This window comes from Xiphophorus maculatus, chromosome 2 (assembly GCF_002775205.1).
Source record: "Xiphophorus maculatus strain JP 163 A chromosome 2, X_maculatus-5.0-male, whole genome shotgun sequence".
NCBI classification, from domain to species: domain Eukaryota; kingdom Metazoa; phylum Chordata; class Actinopteri; order Cyprinodontiformes; family Poeciliidae; genus Xiphophorus; species Xiphophorus maculatus.
This window is the reverse complement of record NC_036444.1, coordinates 17,960,786-17,985,787: the sequence shown is the minus strand read 5'-3', so window position 1 is coordinate 17,985,787 and position 25,002 is coordinate 17,960,786. Positions and strand designations below refer to the sequence as shown.

The 25,002-nt window shown below is 37.0% G+C and overlaps 1 protein-coding gene across 1 annotated transcript; it reads right to left on the bottom strand.

Moving 5' to 3' along the window:
* Window positions 1–1,073: 1,073 nt before the first annotated feature.
* On the bottom strand, window positions 1,074–24,460 carry LOC102230603 (calretinin-like). Its single transcript, XM_005814957.2, has 11 exons — window positions 24,192–24,460; window positions 20,334–20,410; window positions 20,161–20,250; window positions 17,356–17,436; window positions 14,184–14,240; window positions 11,043–11,120; window positions 8,803–8,858; window positions 8,624–8,663; window positions 8,302–8,355; window positions 3,400–3,468; window positions 1,074–1,790 (listed from the first exon to the last, which is right to left on the bottom strand). The coding sequence occupies exons 1-11, from the start codon at window positions 24,283–24,285 to the stop codon at window positions 1,674–1,676; spliced, it is 813 nt and encodes a 270-aa protein (XP_005815014.1). The 5' UTR covers window positions 24,286–24,460; the 3' UTR covers window positions 1,074–1,673.
* Window positions 24,461–25,002: the final 542 nt, after the last annotated feature.

The window sequence follows — 25,002 nt, the reverse complement described above, 5'->3', positions numbered from 1 at the left end:
TAAAAACTGAAGAGATGCTTTAAGGTAGAAAATTGGAAAATTTTATTCTTGTTCTGATTGTGTGCTCTAACATAGTCACACCCACTGTCTGCATGCAGTGAACATGCTGCCTGTTCTTTCCTAATGTAGAACAAGTTTATTTGGGAAAGTTTTACCCACTTTGTTAGCAACATTAAGGGACTCACGAAAGAGGTCACATTCTGTAAACTATTAGGCTAAAAAATCTGCTTAGTGTGCTATATATGGCGGTGGTGTCAGAGGCAAAACGTTTATTCATTAAATTTCAGCCATATCAGACCATATCTGGTCAGTAACACTCTTAACGCATGCCATCCAACACTTTTTTTTATACTGTTCAGGTTTGTTGACTCTCCCAACATAAATGCAGATAATTCTGGGTCCCATCGTTGATCTTCTTCTGCTTTGCTTTGGTGCTTCTTATTGTTTGACTTTATAATAACCGCAGCTGACTAAAATTCACAGAAATACTGATCTGTACCCTTCAGTGCAACGCCTCCGATATGTGTTAATGGTGTTATTTGACTTGGTGCGCTCAAAATGTGTTTTCATTGTATCAAATTTTATTTATTTATTTTTATTGGCATATTTAATACCTGTTAATCCCTTAATTGATACTGGCTCCAAATCGTCCTTGATTCCCTTTTATGGTGTCTTTTATTACTATTTTTATTATTTTATTTTTTTACAGGTTTTCTTTAGCCTTTAGTTTTGGGGATTGAGTTGACCATTGAAGAAAGATTTTTGTCAACCTTTTTTTACTGTTGGTTTGGTTCACTAAGCTATGAATAAAAAAAAAACAGTGACATCCTATTTTCAATTACTAGAGATCATCAAAAATATATGTATATATTGCTGTATCAAAAAGTTTCTGATGTTATGCACTCCAATGCAGAAAAACTGATCCATATATCAGTAAAATATTTATTTTATGTGGTTTTACACATCTTTATCTGTATCCCTCCTGCAGTTTAAAAACCTCAAAATCTCTGTACTTTGGTTAAACTAAGATTATACAAAGTAAACGTGCAAATACTTCAAAGAAATACAATTAGTTTTATCTTAAGATACTTTATTAATATCTTCTGTTGACAGCATCAGCCAAAAACAAACATTGAAAATGAAAATCATATCATGGGAAATGGTACACACGGGTTTTAATGGTTTCAGGAGACGGAAAATATTCAGAATTTAAATGCAATCAATCAGCAACATCTGTCTGCATATTTGCTTGTACACTGCAAAGCTGACAGAGCAAGGAAATGATCTGGATAATGAAGTCGGGTCAAGGATTGAGGGTTTGTTTGTTTTGTGGAGTCGAATTTTTGCATCTCAGGCACGGCATGGACAGGGATCAGGTCAGAGGTGGTAAATTAGGACAAGCTGACAGTAAACAGGTAGATGGTCAGCACTGAGAGGTCATTATTCACAAATTATGACTTTAAAGAAGAAGAGCTATCTTGTGCTGACAGTGCACGTGTCATATTGTCTTTTTCAGAATGGGAATATTTGGGGGAAATGAATGGGGAAGGGATGTGTCTGGCACATGCACCATATGTTGCCACTCAGCTGGAAATGGGTGAGAGAGAGAGAGAAAGAGAAGACAAGGCAGGCAGAGAAAAAACAAAGATATGCAAATGGAGAGAAGGAAGAAGTCACACAATTGGATCTCTGCAGAGGACGATTTCCAACTCTCCACGGTAGAGCTTCCCACCATCGGACAGGCTCATGATGCTCTCCTTGTAGCCCATCAGATTATTCACATCCACATCCTGAGGACACAAAAGGAAGAATTCAGGCATATGTGAAGGATTTTGGTTTGATTTTATATTTTTACTTTTGCTTTGCAGCGTTAACATCACATAAAGTAAAAGACAACAACAAAAAAATCTGGTTCAAGTTGCAAAAAATAAAAGGACCCTTAAGACTGGACCCTGTAAGGCTGTGAGCTCTGAATTATAACTTTTTGATCCTGAGAAAAACCTAAAACTTAATGAAGTATAATTTTTAAACAATCATTTTTCCTTTCTCCTGCTCTCTGGATTCAAAGGTTTTTTTCCCCTTGTCATTTTTGCTAAATACCAGGTTAATTTTGCAACTTTTCTGAAAAGAAAAAGAAAATATTAAATAGTCTCCAACACTCTTGAACAACATATAAACTGAATCCATTTCAAAACATTTTACTAAAAATACAAGAAACTAATAGCAATCTGTGAACGCCAGCATTTTATACATAAATATGTGAAAAATGTCAAAATAAAACGTCTAAATTTTTAACTAAGAAACTAAAGTATTTGCCTGGTTACTAAGGTAATTTACCTATTTTTCTCAGTTTTTTTTTCTTTTTTACATCTGCATCCAAACAAAAACCCCCAGAATTGCTGTAACCCACAATATGCCACATGTAATGCCAGTACATGGCAATAATCTCAACAATAGCCCATCAAAAATCTAATTGTTTTTAACAATGATGAAATCTACACAGCTGTTTGTGAAATGTATGCAAGTTAACAAAATGTCCAAACTCACCAGATTGTCTCTGTTTTACACCATATTTGTGTGTCCATGAAAATGCCTGCTTGAAGTTTGAAAGTGTAAAATAACTGAAGCTTTTAGGTATTGCCAGAAATCTAAGCCTCTCATCAGTTTTTAGCACTTAGTGTTAATGCTTGAAATTAAATGAAATTTTATTAATTGCGCATCTTTCAGATAGAAAATTGTTTAAACCAACTCAGGCTCACTGTAGACAATAAGGGATATATATATTGTCCCTCGAGCAAGTTCTGTGTGTTCTCTGAGGTCTCAATAAGTAACTAGTTACAAGTTCTAGCATTGCTGTAGTTTAGTTAGCCTACACGTTTTAGATCAGAGAACCCAGAGAGAAAGTCTACAAATCTAACCATGTATCAGACCTGCAGCTCTGCACGGTGAATGTATGTTCATCACTTTATTGTAATTTTGATCAAACTTTATTTGAAAGTACTTGTTCTTGTTTTCTGAGAAATTCTAAATATTGAATTTTTTTGTTTGGCTCTTCTCATCAAATCCTGGACTCCGATGATAAACAGTTAATGAGGTTGGATGTCTTGCTGGTACCAGTAAAGCTTTTGATCTGAGCTTCTGGAGCGCTGAGATCAGAGCACTCAAACATATGAATCACATGCAGCATGTTCAGTTATACAGGCGTAGCGAGAGGTAATGTATTTACCATAGTTTTAAGTATATTAGGAAGAAAAATGATGGCGGAGAAATGTTATTATGACCCTGAAGTCTATGCTAATGTTTGAACTTGCATGGCCAGCTGAGCTGTGCACAGACACAGTGTGGACTGATAGACCTAAATCACTTAACAGAATGCAAGACATCCTATCCATCTCTTACCTTCTTGGTCTGGTACAGGTCTCGTAGGAGAGCTTCCAACTCTTGCTCATCAATGTAGCCATTCCCATCCTGGCAAGGAATCAGAGTAAACAACACATTATGGGTATTTTCAACTCAAGACATTCAGAAAAGGTTTTCAAAGACAAACCAGACAATGTGACAACGTGCATGCTCATTCTTGCTAATTATTTTTTTCATTTATCCTTTTATTTTTTTACACTAGCTTAATCCCGTTTAGGCTGGCAGGGTGAATGTAGAGGCGCCTATCTTCACTCATTCATTGGCAAGAGAAGGAGACTAATTATTTTTTTTTAAGCAATAAAAGTTTATTGTCCACCAAAGAACCGCAACATCAAAAAGGCTGGAGGAAATGCTGCTACGTCTTTTGCTAGCCCACAGTGTTTGTCACTAAAACCTTAAATCCTCGTACATACCAAACTACAAAACGGCGCAGACCGAGCTAAGTAGCATGGCCAATTAAAAAAGTCAAATAAAGCACTATAAAATAAATTATTCGTAAGCTTCATGTCTGTGAACTCATTACAATGATCAATACAGATGAAGGTCAAACAAAAAAAAATAAACACGAGTTTGTTCTTGTCAGGTCTTGTGAGTTTTTTCTCCTTGTCACATCAAGAGATGTTCTTGTTCTTTATGAGCTGTGTTCTTTCAACAAAAAACAGCAATTTCAACAAAATATCACATTGAAGTCCTAATCATTAGGCCTTTAGAATATTTTGGCCTTGTTGTCAGCAGGTTGTCGCATATGTATCCGCTTCTTTAGTCGAATCTATTACAGATCCAGAGATAGATCAGTTTCACACCTGGAAATTAGGATTTTAGACCCTCCGAAGAGATGACCAAAGATATATTAGCTTAAAACCAGACATATTGTAACTGGATAAAGATCTACCAGTTTCTATTTTAGGTCTTTAGACCAGTCTTTTTTTTTAAGCCTCAACATTTTACTTTTGTCAAATAATTGTCTAATTTTAAACATCTGCTGCCAAGGTCGAGCCTAAAAGCACTACATTTCAATAAATAAGAGCATAAATTGAATATACGGTATATAACATGCAAGAAAATTGACAAAAAGTTATGACTATTTCAAGAATTTAAAATGTTTAGTTCATAATTAGTTTAGAATTTATTTGTTTATTTGTTGGATGGTCCTGGATTAAAGACATTAGGATTGGTCTGCTGTTTAACTGCTGTGCATGTTAATCAATCACATGGAATCCACACAGTGAGCCAGAGTGGGATATAAATTATTTATTTAAGGAAATAAAAGTTCCTAAACCTTTACTGAAATATTAAATAATATTTAGAACATATTGCGAATCACAGATTAAATTGGTACCTATGCGTTCAATAGGTCTTAAAGATTTATGCAAATATTTAGAAATTTTTTTATAGATTTTTTTTTTTTACTTTTTAAATTTTGTGAGAAATAATTTTTTATATTGTGACTCCTCCATAATGTTAAAGGACTAGACCGCTGTTATAAAAACAACTGCCTAAATTTGAAGAAATACTTTGAGAACAATCAAATAGCTGGAGAGCTACAGGCAATTGATAAGAATGGACAATTATTTTTTACAGCTTTTTTTCATAGACTGGTAGAATCTTTTAAAAAATTTTTAATTCAACATAAATTATTTTCCTATTAATTGACCAGTACTTTGCGTTCATCTTAATTTTGTAATAAATAGGACCACAAGCATCCAGCAACTTTTCTTAGAAGCAGACTTTGACTAAAACAACAAATGATCCAAAAAAAATAAAAATAAAAAAATCAGGAAACTGTATACTTAACATTATATTGTTTTGGTTCTACAATAAATTGCAGAACTCAAACTAGTTTTCGTTTGTTTCAAGAAACTCTGTTTTGGTTTATTTTCTGAACAGACAAATAAAATAATAAATCTCAGGATTTAAAAACAAAAAATGATCTGTAAATGTAAATGCTTTCAACTTGATGATTTTGGCCGTCATGACAAAGAGAGACCCAAAATATTTTATTCCCTGCATGCTTTTGCTCTGACTGGTTTGTTTCTCCAGACTTTCTGCTCAGCCACATTCAGGATTTTATGGTGAAATCATGAATGTACCAGCCTTTCCATTCACAATAATGTGAAGAGGGTTAGCTGCAAAGCCAATATTGAGCCTGTTTGCTAATTAATGAGTTATGTCTCACGGTGGTGCTTATACGGTTTTGGGCCAGGAGATAAGTCTGTGTTACTGGAAGTCTGCCTTTGGCAAACAACATCGAACCGCGATCTGTTCAACTGGGCTCAGTCTCAAGATGACTTCAGAGCAGCGAATCCTGCCAGGCCTTTAAAAAGAGATGCTCTTTGATGTTGACACAGCCAGTTTGAAGTGTACCGGGTTTGGGGAATAAAATTTGAATTCTATTTATTCCCCACTTTAAGGATAAAGGACCTGGCACTCTGCAGAGTTATGACAAACACAGTCACATTAAATATCCGAATGTCTGTCTACGCTGTGGGAAATCTTGGATTTTGAAGGGATGTGGGCGCCCTGAGACACGAGTCCAGCTGCCAGTCCACAGACTCAGCACCAGTGACTGCAGCAGCCAGCATTTATATTTATCATGAGAGGAAATGCGTCCATTAATTTTAAGTATGTACTTCATAACTTTTAAGTATGTATACCAAGCAATGTGGAGTGGAACAGCTAAACAGGTGGTTATGGCTTTTTTTTCACCGCATACAGAAAAACATTTATTACAAATAAATGATTTTTTATTTATTTGTAATAAAACATTCCATGTTTTATGGCATGGACTGTTTTGTATGCCATAAAACAGTCATGGAAAAATGACTGTATATTCCTACTATAATAATACTGCAAGAAATGTTTAAATTCAGCTGGAATGGAGGCGTGACGGCCGTTCTGTTGTAAGCAAACAAGATGAGGCTAGGAAGCAACATTTATTTTATTTTGATTGTTTTTTTTTCCAAAATACACTCTACTTTGTGATATTTAGATACTTTTATATGGGCCAACTTAAGTAAGAAGAAACAGTGTGCTGGCAGCCTTACATAAAAACATTCTACATTTTTGCAAATTTCATATTTCTAAGACATTTGAAATTTTCCTGCAGTGAGTGTACTCAACACAGCAAACAACAACAACAAAAATTTCTTTCTTTCCAAAAGGAACCATTAAAGATTTCATGACTTAGTTAAATCAATGCAGCTGATCCAGCACTGGTAGAAGTAAAATATATCTCAGATCCCAGTTTTTATAACACCTATAAGGAATATGGAAAACACCCACAACAACTAAGAATTGAGCCAAGTCAAAAACCAATGCCGTGTCACATTAAATTGAAATCTTTATTTCCCCAAAAACCTGACTCAGCCTTTCTACAATCTATAATAGCACATCCCTAGCTTCACAAGGCTGATAGCGAACCATAAACAATAAAAGTGATTTAGCAGCTGTATTGTAAAGCTCCACTCCCCTCTGCCTTGCATCATATCCCTCGCTGCTGTCCTTCCCAACAGATTTACCTCTGTTTTGGAATATAAGTAAACCACAGCTGAAGAACCGCGAGCTGTTTGCACAGGGACAGGTGCACCTGCCCTAACTCATTTCCCTAGGTGGACGAAAAGACCTTAAACAAGAAATTTGCATATTTATTAGTTTAACAAAAAAAAAAAAAACTGCCTCAAAACAAGCAATATTCATACACGCATTTTAACTCAGGCTAGAATATTCAAAATGTGTTGATGCAGGGACAGCTCAGCTTTTACATAGAATATAAACATTTACTCCCACAGAACTTAAATAAACTGCATTCTTTCATTCAACAGCAGTCACCTCTGTGTCCAAGGCTCAAGGGGCTTCAGTCGCAGCTAACACCCTCCTATATATGACTCAGCTCACACACTCAGCTCACAGTATCAGTTCACACTGGATTTTCTCTGGGAAAATGCAGAACGTAAACAACCAGAGCATGTGGCAGGGTTCCTGCAGGCTGCAGGAACTTAGAGTTTTGGGATATTTTTAGGATTGTTGCTTCAGATTATAAGACCTACTGGAATTTCAGAAGCATCGTCACTTAAAAAGAGAACAGTGCTAAGGAGCGCTTCTTGGTCGCCAGATGCAGGCTAAATATGAATTAAATTAATAAAAGCATATTTTTTATTTATTTATTTATTTTATTTTTCTTACGAGCCCTCAGTGAGTTTTGCTATTAAAATGTTATTGACAAGCATTAGCTGTTTCCTATTTGCAAGCCAAACTCTATGCTATTTACAATTTTTCCCAATGAAAGAGCTGGTAGTAAATAGAAAAATGTATAAACAAGTATTTTTATGTTTTATCTAAACGTTTAATTGATTTTTTATTAAAATTTCTGATGCATCTAGGTGAAATTTAGGAACTGGGATTTGGAATCTTAACTTTATGATGCATGAAGTAATACATTGAAGCAATTTTCTGACTTAATGAACACAACTTTTCCTATTAAAAAAATCTATGGAAGAACATCTAACAATTTTTGTGAATTAGATAAAAAGAGGCGTGCAATATATTGAGTTATCATTGTCATGATATCAGCATGTTTAATGCTGAAACCACAAGTAGTGGTTTGTTACCAATATTTGTTAGCCTGCTATATTTCAAGTGCCACCAAATCCCATTTTGCATAGCATTAGTATATTTGGATAGATCGCTAGACTCTAACTTCCCTAGCTGACATGCTAATGCTCACAGATATTGGTGGAGTCATTATATGTAAAGGTAAAGAAAGACAGACATCAGGAAAATGTAGGTTAATTATGACAGAAATAACATCGCAGTTTCCACATTTTCCACCTCGTCTCCCCTGATAAAACCGATTAATGGAACTTGAAAACAAATGCCTCCTACCTTATCATAGTAATTGAAGATGGAATTGAACTGTTCAGAGGTCAGCTTCACACCCTGTAATAAGACCCAGAACACAAAGATATAAAAAGTAACAAAAAACACTCTGCATGAGCATATATAAATGACTTACTTACTTATTAACATGTAAAAATAAATAATAAGAGATAACTTAAGATAGATGAAAAACTGTAATTGTGTAAATAAATTATCTACAGACTTTGCAGTTCATACAAAGATTACTCAATTATACATTTCTTAAATTGGTGTTGTTATTGAAACAATTTTGAGGCAACCACTGTGCTGGTGGTTTTTCTTTCCATACCTGGAATTTAAGAAGGAAATTCTCCTGGACCGGGAGGAGCCTGTAGGGAAAAAAGGATTTAATTAGCGGGCTTAATGGTTGTTTAATTATTTAAATCAGACACCAGAGAATGAACATCAGGAGGAAATGTGTTTTAACTTTTAATATTGTGAATTGAATTAAGTAAAACTGCATATTACCTTGCCATCTCTGAGAGACCCAGCTTTCCATCTCCATTCAGATCAAACATCCTGAGCTACAAAACGACACAGAAATGAAAAGCACTAAAACATAAATTGTGGATAAAATCTAAAGCAGAACCAGTGAAGTTGACGTCATTGTAAAATTGAGCAAACATGGTTCAGCTGTAACAGCTTAAAAACACTAATAGCCTATACCTACTTGGCTTGTTTTTTTATTCATTTAAATTTGACCAAAAACTGTACAACATTGTAGAAGATTGAGGGACCTTCTGTACAGTGCAAAAGTCTAAGCCAAAAGATGACTTTTTAATACTTTTTCAAATGTTAACCAAATTAGTTATTCAATTATCTGCATTTGTACTCTATCTGTAAATTGATACAAAACTAATTGTTTTGAATTGTCCCATTTTGGCCTTATTAACATTTTGGATGAAATGGGGTTTTATGTATAATATAGCCTGGTTGATTAAAAAAAAGTAAATTTTCTTTTTGTATCAGTTGATTTTAGCACTCCTTATTTTTGCTGACAATGTTTAACACTAGATAAGTATTTTCTCCTTTTGTTCAGAAAGATGTTAATTAAAATTCTTCAGTCTTTTCTTTCAAATGAACTTCACTTCTCTGTAGTATGTCTTTACAGTGAAAGCGGGTCTAGCAACATGTGTAAGATAGTGGCACTAAAGTTGTGGAAAATTAATAGACACATCCTCAGTTGATTTAATCTTTTGCAGCAACAATAGAGGAACAATGGGCTTATCTGAGCATTGAGGAGATTTCTTGTAAAAGTCAGATTAGCTTCAGGGTTTTTGAGAAGCAGATGTTACCGCATCTGGGCTGAAGACATCCTGCAGAGAATGATGGCTCACTACCACTCTGCTGCACATCACTGCTGTCACCAAAACAGCAAATCTCTGATGTCCAGCAGACCAGATGGACAGTAGAAACACTCCTTGAATTATTTCTCATTTTGTGATGTTATGCTCACTTTTGTGACAGACAAGCACAAAGTAGGTCATAATGGTGAAGTTGAAGAACAAGGATATATGATTTTTTAATTTTAGTTGTTTTACAAAAAGGTGCATTTGTACAAATCCTCTTTTCCTGCTGCAGTTTATAGTCTTCATGCTGTCTGTATCTCCTCTATACAACTAGAGACTGAATATTTAATCGGACATCTTTGTAAAATAGCTCTACCTTATTTAGGCTTCCTGAAAAGCATCTATGAACCCTTCCACTACAGCTCTGGCTTTATGTTTAGAGTCTCTGTTCAGCTAGAAGTCAAACCTCAACCTCAGCCCCAAGTCTCCTCTAGTCTCTTATCAGTCTTCTTCTAATATTCCCTTGTCCCCCATCATCCCATCAACTCTAACTAGTTTCCTTGTCCTTTTGAAAAAATAAATAAAACACACAGCATGATGCTTCCAACCCAGTGTCTCCATGGGAATGGGTCTTCAACATGATGTGCAGAGCAAGTTCCCATCCATGCACAAAGTTTTGCCCTTATTCTGCCTACAAAGAACCTCTTTGCTGATTCTCTGGTTAATGTTCTCCTTTTTCAACCTGTCAGTTTAGCAGGACAATCATGTCTTTTTTGACAGATTAAAAAATGTCCTGGTGAACTTTTAAAGCTTGGGAAATCGTTTAGAACCAGATCCCACTTTCAGCAGCTCAACCATCTTATCCCTGGTGTGTGTAATATGTCCCTTCCTCTTCATGGTGCTGTTTGTCCACTAAAAGATCACTAACAAACCTCTAAAGCCTTTCACAAAACTGATGAATTATGCTGAGATTAAATTACACACATCGGCACTCTATTTACTAAGTAGGTGTTTGAATGCATTTGGGTGTGTTGGATTTGTGCCGGATTTATTAGGGGTTTTACAATTAAAAAGGTATAGCTAGAAATGTACACCACTTTTCTTTTAGTTGTAAAACATTTTTGAAAACCAATTTTTCTTTTCCTTCCACTTAATTAACTTAACTTTGTGTTGGTCTATCAACAAAATAAAACAGCAAGCAAAAGGACAAATTCAATATGTAAAATAAATTTGATTCTGACTGTTTACAGTCGTTTGAGAAAACTCCTGTAGAAAGTCAATATATGTTTTGAAAGAATTTTCACTTATGGTCAAACTTGAAACCTTTGTGCTATAGAGCTAAAAACATTGTGCAGCTCCACTGTAAATTGAAGAGTAAAACAATATGTGTATTTACACATGAGACAAAGAAAGTCTTACTATGGTCTGTGTGTACTCCTGCAGCTTCTGTTCATCATAGTGTCTGTTTGCCTTTTCCAGCAGGTCTGACAGAAAGCCCTATAAATGGATGCAGATCAGGAGAAAAACAAAACCAAAGATGATCCGTCTCATTATCATCACATTAGCAAAATATTAAGATTTAAAAAACAACAACAACGTGCTTTGTTTACCCTGAATTTTAATTCACACAGTTTTTGAAATGTAAAAGTGCCTTCTAAAACGTAGCATCTTATGCATCATAAGATAATTTATGAAATAAAACTTAATGCAAAAGAAGGAATGAAGACATAGCCATTAAATACATGACAAAAAATACTGAAATGGTATTATTTAATTTTTTTTTGGTTTAAAAAGTATTTGCAAAGACAGTATTGCAGTCTTTTAAGCCACGAAGCTTCACACTGAACGTATTGTATCACATGATTCAATATTTTCCATGCCTGTTCTCAATTATGTGGTGAGACGCATGTCTGGCACCTGGCATCTCATCTGCAATTTTCCACAGCTTTCAAAAAGCCACACCTGAGTAACTCATCTGCACCTGGTCAGCTGGAAGAAATGCGACACTGGAAACAACCCAAGCAGCATCTGCACATGTCAGTCGTCGACCCCAATAAGGCACAGCTCCCCAGTGAATAGCATGCCCTTTTATAACATTTCAGCCAACATTGTAAAAGAGGTGTTGAGGTAAATAACATTTGCGTAATCTGCAACACCTTTTGCATCTAAATCGACACCCGATGCGGAGGAAAAATAGCTCTGGGGAATTTCCTCTGGATCAGCCACTGAAGTCTCCTGTGTAAACCGGTTAACTGTTTTTGCTTCACTTATAGCGTAGGCTTACATTGCTACAAACGAATATTGAAAAGAATTAGTGGGATTTTTTAAAAAATGCAGCTAAAATATTCAGCCTGTGTCGCATTCAGTAGATTAAACTTAAAACCAAAGTTGGGTCGAGCAGGCATTTCTGTTGGCTATGCTGTAAGCAGAGTAGAAACTGCCATGATGTGTGTGTTCAGATCGATGAAAAGAACACATAAAGCAGATCACAAACCTTAGGTTGCTGATCGCATTTGATGACAATTACCTTTGTGTATGTTTGAAAGGTGAGGAGAGCGATTCCTTCTCACAAGACAGTAAATGTAGGATGCTATATGACTATGAGCAAGAACAGACTATTGACGATTTCATGGAGGGAGATATTAGGGCAGGGTTACAGTGTATGGACTCCTCTTTACAAAGATAATGGATGCTTAGTAGATCAAAGGTGAAATACCGCAGGCACTGATCTATTGAGATGTGGAAAATGTGATTTGATTAGGCGAGTCCTCCTTCACCATGTTCTCAACAAGAGTATGAGTTGGGATGAAGTGAGAATGTTTTCGATCTCAATGCATCACCCAGCCAATGGCATAAAGTACTGGGTATGTGTTGAGTTGCTTCGGATCATTGCAAATCTAGGAAGAAGTTATTCTACGTTATTTTCATAATGCTCCAAGATCTTGCATCTCATATCCTCAGTGAAGTTTCCTCACATAATTTGAGTCATGAGATGCATTAAATTAAAAATTAAAAAAGAACAATAAAGACAAAAATACTGTAACTAAAATAGGTTTATGCAATTCAATTTCTTTTAAAGGTGCAATTTGTTTCATGCAGTGACATCTAGTGATACAATAGGCACATTGCATCCAGCTTGACTCAATGGAGCAGAAATGCTTAAATTCAGTGGAGTGGTTATATATACCAGGAATAATTAATGTAAGCTAGAAAATATAATCAATGAAATTGTGAAAAAATTGGAGTGTGAACCTAGCTGTGTTTGGTGTTATTTAAACTCCTGCCACATATGATTTTTGTCACTTTTTCACCAGTGCTAGTTCAAGAAACCTGCACACAAATTAAATTTAAAAGTCAATTACATCAGAATTACATATTCTCAGTTACAACAAGGTTGTCACTTTGCCCTTTTGAAACACTTGAGTTGATCCAAGCACCAAAAAGCAATTAGCAGCTAGGCTAATGTACTACTATCAAAAATAAAGTTAGCATCTAGGCTAACAAGCTACCAAAACTTCAATTGCATAAAGATAAAACTGCCAACAAAAATGCTAAAGATAAATTGTAACAAATAAAGATTTAAATAAAATATCTAATTACCGTATGTCTGATTTACTGACCAATGACTGAATAAGTCCCCTTTTTGTTGTTTTTAATGTAAGATTAATTCACTTATTAAATTATATATTGGGAAAGTGATTCTTTTGTCAAGCTTTTATTTCTTTCTATATTTCTTCCTAATTACAGGAGGACTGGTCCTTCAGAGTTTACACCATGCTGGTAAATGACATTTTCAACTAACTCATCTAATAATTTGTCTGATCTATTGTGGTATAATTACTCCCAAAAGTCATGCATGTGAGACCAGGTTCAGCACAGAGTCATGAGTGTTAGTGGAGTCGTATATTTATGGGAAAGCATTTTTGTCCCATGAGTGCACAGAACTGTCTCTATGGCACACCTGGGTTCAGAGAAATAAAATAATCCCCTGAGAGCTTGCTTTGACCTTGTAAACTGTTCTTAATTAAAAAAAAAAAAATCATAATCAAATTTCATATATGTAATCATATGCTCTTGGCTCTTGTTTGCTTTGGGGCAACAAGGCAATTATAATTTACCTACTGTGTAAATCTGTGTAAATTAATGTTGTCTCAAACAAAATGAAAAGAAAATTATAACGACACAGAAAAATGTTACAGACTATGTTGTGACACATTCTTTAGTTTGTGTTTATTTGTGCGAACAACATGCATTAACATGCAGAAGCGGCGTGCAACATAAACATACATAAATACATTCACACATGATGAGTACATTTGAAGCAAGAATTAAGAATAACAAAAGCATTTTGGGAAGAAGTCCCTCTAAATGATTACAGTTTAGAGTCCTGTTAATGTTTGGTCATGTGGAAATAACAGTGAGTGAAGGAGGGAAGGGGAAAAAAACAAAGCATAAGTATGACAATGAAGGAATATGAATAAGCACACTAAACCATTTTGAGGTTGTTGATAAGAACTATTTCTCAATGATTTTAATGTATTGATGAGCATATCCATTTACCTTCAGCTCATTTGCTTCAATGTAGCCGCTGCGATCTGTATCATATCGCCTCCACGCCTGAGAGAAAATAAAACAAATGTTTTTAGTTGAAAGGATTTTCCCAGCATTGATGCAGAGAAATTCATCTCCACAGTGTTTTGCATCTCCTCTGTTTGAATAAATTCTCTCTGATCGACCCCTTCTCTCCCCCCCCCCACTTGTGCACCAAGGGTTTTGCTTTTCTCTAGCGCAGAAGAGCATAAATCGTTGCAGAGGGGACAATTTGAAAAGCCTCAGCCATTACTGTAATCACACTGTTTCCAATACAATCCCTATCGCCCACATGCAGGGCATGGGGCAACATGAAAGAGAGGAAAGAGAAAGACATTTTAATGAATGTTTTAATCTAGCAGCTGTCCCTGTCCAAAGAAGGGCTCCTTATCAAAGATGGATGGCTTCTCCTCCTCCTCCTTCTCTGCTCCTCCTCTGAGCTCTGCAGAGAGGAGCTACAGTGGTGCTATCCATTATATATGACTCTGAAAATAGAAGTTTCTGCTTCCTCATTCTAAACCTTTAAAAACCTTTACGCCCCCTCCCGCCCTCCTCTCTTCCTTCAACAAAGACTGATTAATCCCCCTCTCCACGATGTTCAAAAACTCTAACCCCTCAACTTCTCATCAGCGTTTCATTTACGGCCCCGTTTTTCCAGCTTTCCCTCTCACTTGCCCTTTATATCGTTCTCCTCCATACCTTCACTCTCCTTCATTTTCCTCCCTTTACTTCAATATTTCCTCTTGGTGTGACACGACAGGCGAGGACCCACACATGTAATTGGTTTCTAATAGCCACGGCTCTTTCAATGCAAATGGGTCTAACATAAAATCTGCCATTTTATCCAACTGTGCTCTCATGAGGTGCTTCATGAAAATTAAATATTCTGTGTTAGTTTCTTGGAAGCCCTTTCTGTTGCTCCACTGGTGGTTTCTTATTGAAAAATTTAGAGCAGCACTCAAACTGGGGACATTTTTATATTAAGTAGTTTCTAAGAAATGAAACTTTCCCTTTATAGGCTTTGAGTATGAATGGTAACTCCACTGTCTGACTAATAGAAATGTTTTAGGATTTATTTTTCTGTATAGCTGACAAATATAGGTGATTTAGAGCAACTTAAACAATGAGAATTTTATGCTTGGTATGTATAAATACTTGGAAAAATTGAGAAATTGAGGCTAAAATTGGGATGTATCTGGTCTGAAAGTGAAAGATTTCAATGTTTAAATAGAGTTTTTAGATTTTTTATAAAGACCCACCTCAAAATCTCCCAATACTGGTTTCAGAATCAAGTAGCCTGACATGGGAACCTCCTGACTTCAAGCTGGCCATCTTGACCCAGTGAGCTAAAGAACTACAGCTTTGAAAGTTTTAGTCCAGGTACTTTTATGTGTTCTTGTGATTGATTCACTGTCATTTTTGTACAATTGGTTGAATTTTTTCCTAACAAAACGAAATTTAAACTAAGTTCTTCGATTGTCTTGAGAGACATCCAGCCAGAGTTTCAACACTTCAAATGTCCTTTTGGTCGCTGTCTCACTTCTATCCTCATTCTCGCTCTCTTTTAAACGTCTGACACAAATAATAAACATTAACAGTTGTATCTTGCTGTTTAGTAACTGCTTGATGCCATGCACAATTTTCCTACAATAACATGTTGAGTAATCTGGTATTTTCCATCATATAGTGGCACAGCCATAATAGCTTTCACACTGTGCAGACACTGTGCACTGAGCTTTAGGCAGTTTTTACATAAGGACCATTATAACATGGGAAGATGATGTCAAGCCACAGAGGAGGCAGACGCAGAGCCGAATTGGCAAATAGGTGTGAATGTGGGTCAGAACTCCTTTAAAGAAAAAAACATTGCTGTCATTCACAGCTTCCTCTCTGCTGACCTCTTTCAGATACGACACTTCCTTGCAGAACGAGGCCGGCTCGAGTGGTTGACTTATTAGAAAGATGAGGTGGCTCATCTTCTCCTAATAAGGATCCGTATTGTTAGAAGGTCTCCTCATTCTGCAAGGAAGTGACATTTGATACTAATTGGCCAAGAACTTCTTTGAATTACTTAGACCAGAACTCCTTCTATATGGCCCAAGTTCTCCAAGTCTCGCTGGTTCAAATCATGCCAGTCTATCAACACAAACATCCACATTGTGAGGGGTGACATTTAACTCTACTCTTCAGCTTAATGACCAAGTGTAAAATGTTGTTGGCTTGTTTTTTTATTTTTTGCAAGATTAGGACATCAATGTCCTTAAACAGCTTCAGTAAAATAAAGAGGTTGTTTATGTTTTTGTACTTTCTCACTGAATACTGTAATCAGCCTTACTCTGGTACCAGATGGGGCTCCCCTGTCAACTGATTTCCTGCTATAGAGTATTTTATTTTTTTAAAAACACTACGTATATTCTACCAATTATTCGTACAGGACAGTATGGTGATGGGAGTTTAAGATTCTCCAGATGCAGCAGATCTACTTTTAAACACAAACGCTGGACAATAGCTTTAAAATGCAATAAAATGTTGAAGAACCACGTTTACCATGTAGTACTGTGTGAGTAACTGATTTAATGTAGCCGCTACTATAATTGTATACAATTACAAGTACTACACGTGCCACAATTTGAGAAACAAGACATTATTGTTCCTCACGTGTATGCCTCTTTTATGGCTCTGCCATTTTTTTCCCCGAGTCCGTCTTTGTAATGTGTCTGCGCTCACCTGACTCTGAGCACAACTTAGATAATTAAAAAAAGAAAACATACAACTTTAAGACATGTGCAGTCATGTGCAATTGAAGGCGACAGTCTGTGTCTTTTAAATTCAAAGTCTTCCACTTTATGCTGCTAATTGGAACACCATCAACTATCTGAAGGGAATTATTTTATGACATTAGCTGCTGGATAGCGAGAACATGCCGTCTGTCTACAGCTGACTGAGTTCAACTTACAGTGTTGATTGGTTGAAGTATGTTGGCTCTTATTAACGATCATTTTAATAGAGCGAGAGGGTTCTGTGCAAAAAAAAAATCCTAAAGAACTGACAAGAACTGACCATTAAGGGCAGGTGTATTTTTTGTGTAAAAAAAAAAAAAAGATCATCATGTCCAGGTAGAAAACTCAAAAGACTCTCTTACCGCCATGAACTCGGCACTGGAGCTGACAAACTGTCTGAAGCAGAGCAAGAAGTTCTCTTCAGTGGGAAGAATCTGGGCCAGCTGGAGAGAAAAAAATGACAGTAAAATGGCAGTGGTGAGCACAAGATGGTGTAGTACAAGAGAGAGAGAGAGAGGGGGGAGCTTTTTGTCTGCAAAGCCTCAAATGGGCAACTAAGGAATAAATAATAAAAAAGCATAACCTCAGAAGCTGGGCCATGTCTTCGATGGGAATATTTATTGAAATACTCCTTCAGCATATTCAGGAAAACACTTTACTGTGGATCTTTATCAGGCATATTGAACATTCCATTAATTTTCCTGACGAGAGACGGCTTTATTGATATTTCAGAATCTCTTTCTCACGTCTTTTTGAATCTAAATGTGAATTCACTGTCTGCAAGGTAAAACTCCTGCTAATACCGCAGGAAAATACACCAACAAGCCTTTTAAGCCCCAAATAATGGGTTTTCTCTTCTTTTTAAAAAGAAATAGTTTCTCACAATCGTTGCATAGAAAACATATTTCGCCTTCTGATTATTGAAGATGGTATCTGTTTGTCTCATGAAAATTGTATTTTTATGCAAAACTGAATGCAACCACACTGTGTGCACAATAATTGAGGATTTTGCCCATATCATCATTTCAAGGATATTTTCTAACTTCAGATGGATAAAATAAATGCTTAACGGATTTAATCATCGCTGAGTAAGGAGGGAGGGTGAGGCCTAAGGTAACGAGGTAAGATAAGAGAATCATTAAACGTTTCCTTGCGAGTAGTCAACAGGGTTGAAAGAAACATGTTTAGAAAATAAGATGCAAATTAACTGCGATGGGAAAATGTGTTTCTTATTTTGAGTTGAGTAATAATTATGCACAATAATAACTGCCCAGTAATTGTGCCCATATAGATATTCTCCCAATAAAGCCAGTACCTCACTTTTACTTTTATAAACATTGATGTTTGATGTTTATTAACCCTTTGGCCATAACATAAAAAGTTTGGTCCAATCAGTGATCAACACCCAGCAGCTTTTTTTCCACTGACAGATGATGGATGTAGCTAAAGCTCATTTATGATGATGCTTAAAAGGCGCTCTGAATGTCTTCTCTTTTTCAGATTTCAGGGTGATTCTGTGAATGCCAAACACACACGCTTGTTCGTGCTGCTAAAGTTAAATCTCAGCATTACATTCAAATATGCACTGCAGTAATCTCATTTATAGAAAAAACTGCACACTCTATGTAAAACAGATCCTCAGTTCCAACTGAATATTGAGCCATAATGTTTTTCCCCATCACATGTTGTAAAATGGACATCACTAGAAGTTAGAATGATAGTAGTCGGTATTGTTTTGCCTCCTTACAAATTTCTTCAGTTTTTTTTTTGTTGTTTTTTTCACACTCAAAAGTTTCAGGTTATCAAAAATCAGGCACAGAGAATCTGAGACAGCAAAATAAGCAGTTTTCAAATGATGAATTATTTTATTTGAAGAAAAAAAATCTATCCAAACCATCTAAGATCTGTGTGGAAAATAAAATCTTTAAATTTAATAACTGGTCGTGCCAGTTATTACGCATTTGTGGTATCCGTCGATGAGTTTTGTATCAGTGTGGAGAAATTGTGGCCCACAGTTCTTTGCATAATTTGTTTACTTTAACCACACTGGAAAGTTTACGAGCATGAATAGTCTGTTTAATGTTACACTGCAGACTTCGATTTGTCCCTTCCCTTTGGTGGGATTTTTTATTTTGTATTTTTTTTGTCACTATATTAACCCAAGCAAGTTTGAGTTTAAATTCACAAACCAATAGCTGGGCATTCTCCATCAGGAGTTCTTGGTATAGGTTCCATCAATTACAGAAAGTTGTCCATATTGGCAAAGTATTGGCCAGACCATCACACCACCACCATGTTTGACTTTCTCTATGATGTTCTTTTTCTGAACATCTTTATCAATTTGACACAACATATGATGTAACAGGATACATCTTCCAAAAACTTCTACTCTGTTCCTGTCAGTCCACAGAATATATATTTTTAAAGTATTCAGTCGTCATCAGGATGGTTTTTGTGAAATGTGAGATGGATCTTTGGTTTTCTAATTAGGTAGCAGCTTATAACTTTCCTATAAATAATTTTTTTTGTCTTTTTAGTAGCCTGCAGGGCCTGCAGTATTTGACTGCAGTGTGTAACCTACCTTCGTCTCATTGGCCAGTCAGTGAAACCCTCGCTGATAGGTTGGAGTGCCATGCGACGACAAAGATTGAATATTTTTCATTTCTCTTGTGTAGCTTTGCAAGCCCACTTGTGCAGGTCTATGTGTACAAGACCTACACAAATTTCACACGCCTGAATGTTGACTGAAAGAGGGCAAAAGATTGTCGACTCACGTTCCATAGGAAATTAATGGAGAGGGACTGATGTTAAATTTCAAGCTCTTTCCAGGCTGATAGACCTTAAAGACTTATAGACTTTATTTCTCATCGGTTCTTAAATTTCTCTAATGTATAAGTGTTTTACTTACTCCATGTTGTCAGACAGAGTTTATTTCTTGTCTCTACAGATGAGGTTGCAACTAATTCATGATTTAGATCAAATCAAAATTTGAAAACATTTTCTATTTATTTACTTAAGTTGTCTTTGCCTAATATTAAACTTTGTTGAATGATCATGTTGAAACAAGTAAGTGTGACAAAAAAATGCAACCATATCTGAACTAAGCTACAGATTGGTTTGAGTTTCTTTGGCTTAAACTTTTCTCATTTGTCTCTCAGTACTGATACCTCTGACATCTCGATGCGCCCATCTTTGTTCTTGTCGAACTTCTGCATGAACTCCTTCATCCTTTCTCTGAATGTGGGGTTTGTTGGGTCCTGGAACCATTTAGTTCAGTTATGTTAACAAAACTTTTATGATCGGTGCAGATCTTTGCTGATCTAGTTCTCCTTGAACTCACCACTCCTGCTCCTCTCCGAGCCGTCTCCAGCTCCCTGAAGAAGTTCTCCAGCTCCTTCCCCTCGATGTATCCATTTCCTGAAGAGAAACCCAGGTGTTACTGGCAACATGTGACATCAACCTGATCACCCCTTCAGCTCTGTGTGTTCTCAGGGCTTTATGTCAGAAAACGCTTCATGCAGATGAGGTCAGTCGTCTTTTAATAGAAAGTTTGGAAAATTAAGATACATAACCTCCTCTGTGGATATAAATTTGTGCAACTACAGAAATAATGGACTAATTCATCAGCTATTTTATTATTTAAAGCTAAATTACAGCCACCTACAGTCAACCAAGTTGGTAAAAATGACTATTTTTAGTCTCTTGGTCATTATCCTAAATTGAATTAAATCATATTTCTTGGATCCTTATCTCACAGGGCCAAAAAGTTAATCTTCTCTCTCCCTTATCTTGTTTCATTCTCATTCCCAGTGGTCTGATTCTCTGACAGAATCCATTCTAGGGACAAATCGGTCTGATTTGCTTTACCAAGGTATTATGGAAACCTGTGCCAATATTCTATCAGGAGGCGAGGCTGAATGGCTGGACAGATGGCTCCAAACGATGTGACTAGCTGCTTCAATAAAACCCTGGAAGGCAGAGCTGCCTCATTAAGCTCCAACAAAGATGATTATGCCATCCACTTCCTCTCGCTCCGGCTCGCTGTCTTTCTCTGCTGTTTTTACATTTGACTTTTCCTTTCTTCATCCAGCCAACATCTTAGCTTCCTTTGTTCTGTGTATATCAATGTGTGTGTGCGTGTTGGCGTGCGGGCGTGTGTGTGTGCCTGTGATGTTATCAAAACTCATGAATAAAATCTCTTTTTTTTTCGATAGGTGGGACAGTGATGTGCTGCCGCTGAGCTTTTCTTTAGCGCTTTAGAACGAAATGTCCTGCTTGGTAATTAAACAGAGGGATGTGAAGACAATCAAACAAGCCAATTTATTTGGAGGCTTATACTGAGGGAACCTGTCATTGATTTGATGAATGTAGTGTAAGGAATAATAACCTTTAAAGTTTTGTGTGCTGTGATTGGTTCAGATCCAACTCACTGCAACTGAATAACATATCGGTATGTGATGTTATATGCATCTATGTGAGAGTATGCCAACTCACTTCATATTCCAGATTTTAGTCATTCTGGATAAATCCCTATTGGTTGCAAAAAAAAAAAAAAAAAAAAAAAAGATCTACAGGATTCTGCGTCACCAGGGCCTCCAGAGACCCTGAAAATGAGGTTTTATTTCTAGTTTTGATGCTAAAACATACCCCACAACACAATTCAACCTACCAAGAGGGCAGGTGTGCACACTAAGTGAATATTAAAAGCAAATTCAACCTGCATTTGCCTTTCAAAGCAGAGCAAAGCTCCATTCATTCAAATGTTTTGTCTTGGGTAAATTCAGCTAGACTTTGCCTTCTCGTCTACAGGCCACTGAAAAATAATTGACGGCTAATGCTCTAAAATTAGCTAAGTGAACAGCAGTTGTTTAATTTTTTTTCCCTGCTTTGAAGGAGCTGAAGTGAAAAGGCCTGATGGATAACAGCAGAGAAAGATGAGAGGGGCGCAGTACACAGGAGCTGCAAAAGAGACGCAATCCAGCTGAGATTTGATCCCAGTGCCAACGAGGGAATATGTGCCTCCATCGTCTCTGAATGCTTCGCCTCCTGTGTATTTTTATCTGCAACTTGGAGATGTTTACTCAGTGTGAACAAACAAATTAGTCCTCTTTTCTATCTGCAGAGCCAGGCAACACTTCCAGTAATGAGAGCAGAAATCAGACACCCGCAGCCAAATCTGCGGATGCTCACTCCTCACTTTTGTTTTGCAAAGTGGCTCGTTGCAAAACAAAATTATGTAAAACAGCTATGAAGAAGTCGAGGCACCTGGAAGGGACGGACTGGTATCTGCCCAATCCAACTGACCCACAAAGTAAAACCAATAACTTTCTCTGCCCTCATATGGAGAAATTGGGGTGAAGCTCAGCTGCTGAGAGCCTCCACCAGCTTCTCATCCTAACTTGATTTCCCAGCGGAAAAGGTTTCCGCTTGTGTGCAGGCATCAAAAATGAGCGCACAGACAGCAAATTCCCTAGAGTACATGTGTGTAAAACAAATAGGCGCAGCACCCTTACTTTGCTGCACCTATTTGCAGATGTGTTTTTGGAACATCAGCGAGTTGACAGGAATCTGACTCAGATCAGTCTGTTTAGTGGTGATTATTTATTTTTCACAGCATATAGGTGAAAAAGAAGCTCTGTCCTGCCTTCGTCTTAATCAAATTAACAGTACAGTTATCTAGTGTGTTTTAAATATACGAAAAGGCTTCTATTAATCAGTTTAAAGAAAGTCAATTAATGCATCTACTCCTGGCTATGAATAAGTGTAAGCATCAACACATTGTCACTATAATGTGGTTAACAAATTTATTGTTAACCACAAGACAAAGGAAACTATTTATGGATTCATGCACATTTGGTGTTGCATGCAGAGAGGCATAAGACAAAGTAGACAGATCTAGCAAGAAATTAGTCAAATTTGTAGATGTAAAAGGATCTGTGTGTGCATGTGTGGTCGCCGTGATGGAGTCCATTTTGGTGAATGCAAAAACTTATGAAAATTTCTTCTTGCATGAAACAACAAGCGCCTGACAAATTGCTCTTAAAGATTTATTCAACCATTTTCATAACAGTGTCATTTTGCAGCGTTGGGAATGGTTGTTGCCCATTTCCAGCTGTCAGTAGGCAAGAGGAGAATTCACCATTCAAACACAGAGGCACAATTATGCAGAGAGAGTGTATAATTCACCATGCATGCATGTTTTTGGTCAATGGTAAATTGGAATTCCCCCAAAAAATGATAACATGAACGCAATCTCCATGCAAGAAGTCTGGGAATGGAACTCAACTTCAAGGAAACAGAACCAACAACTTGCACACCAAAAACAAATAATAATAATAAAAAAAACGTATTGATGTGCAAACATCTATAAAGGAAACATCTATAATTGGAAACATAAAGCCGAAGTACAGCTTATGATGAAATGAAAAACACCAACATCGGGGAGTACTTCATGTACCAACAGGACTTCGCCGAAATGCGCACAGGCTGCGCAAATCAGAGGCAACGGCACAAAAACCTTTTAATCGGGTTTAATCTCGAAATCACCACATTTTTCAGCTATTTTCACAGTTATGTCACACAACATGCTTAAAAATGTTACTGTAATAAAGAAATGCGTTTATCTTAAACAACAGACTGTTCTAAAATCAGACGTGCACTTTTTAGATTGGTAAAATATTATATCATTTTGCGCCACTTCAGCAAATGTCTTTGCAACACTTTTTCCACGTTCCCCCTGAAAAACCATTGAGAGTACTTTTAAAAAGTTTTTAATATACTTAACTTAGAGTAAAATTTACAAGTGTCTTAATTTAAAGATCTTTTGGCTGATTTATCCCCTCTAAACCTGAAGTTGGGTGCAGTTGTCCAATTCAGTTTAATTGAGTTTATTTAGCGGGCCAAATTAAGACAAATGTCACTTCAAGGCGCCCAGCAATTTGCAAACGATCAAAATCACAAGTAGATAAATACAATCCAGTTAACTGTAAGTCAATCCATTTCATTCCAGTCTAATCTAATCACATATTCAGGTTCTATTCCTAGGTCGTAATTTCATCCTAATTATAATACAGCACAATCAAAGATAGTTTATCATTTATTGTTTACAATAAACTATTTTTTTATGATAAACGTATTCTTTTTAAGATTTTGCCTTTTATAAAACTTCCCGTAGAACAACAAGAAAAAGGAAACCTACCGTCCACATCGAAATGTTTCCAAATATCAAGGAACTGGGACGCGGTGACCTCGGCCAGGTGCAGGTGAGGAGGCTGTTGTGCTTTGTTTGCCATGATGATGAAGGTGATGAAGATGCCGCTCCTGTGGGACGCTGCTGCAGGTCAGACACCAGTGATGAAAAAGTGACGGAGAGGGGGGAAAAAATCCGCTGCTAACTTTTTCGGTGTCTCCGGCTGAAACAAACTCCACACTGTGGCCCCTGCTCGCCGCCCCGCCGCTTTTTAACGCGGGCGCAGGGGCGGCAGCGGCGCCGCACGGCCGCTGGGGGCGCACTGGCAGCATCCATCCGTCTGAGTCAGCGCCTCTCTCCGTGCGCGTGTGCGCTGCCAAGCTGCGTGCAGTTTTGCGATAGGACTGCAGTGGACAGGATGATGTGTGCTGAAGACGCAGATGGATCAACTGTTCTCTTGTTGCATCAGTTTTCCTTTGCAGCAGCTCCCCTGTGGACGCGGTGTTTTTTGATCTGGTGGGCGCGCGCGCGTACTAGACCTCTATGTTCCCCGCGTTCTTGTTAAAGGTGTGTGCACGCGTGCAGCTCCTCTCCAATGTGTGAGTCTTCTCAGACTTAATTAGAGCTTCACACACTAATCACATTTCCCACACAGCCCCCAGCCAACGGTGATTAACCCACATAACAAATGTAAATTATGGAAAAAAAAAGAAAAGAAAAAAGACGTGAAGTGGGGAGGGAGGCTTTTTCATTAATGGGCAGTCTAGTGTGGAGGGGACACAGATTCATGCTCTCATATATTTCTTAAATTCATTTACTG

What these genes read in the sequence shown, in the direction of transcription:
- LOC102230603 (XM_005814957.2), bottom strand. Translation starts at nt 24,285, where the DNA reads ATGGCAAACAAAGCACAACAGCCTCCTCACCTGCACCTGGCCGAGGTC. An exon ending in CTCGGAGAGGAGCAGGAGTG is followed by an intron (nt 20,251 to 20,333) that starts GTGAGTTCAAGG and finishes AAATGGTTCCAG; the next exon opens with GACCCAACAAACCCCACATT. An exon ending in CCAGTGCCGAGTTCATGGCG is followed by an intron (nt 14,241 to 17,355) that starts GTAAGAGAGTCT and finishes ATTTTCTCTCAG; the next exon opens with GCGTGGAGGCGATATGATAC.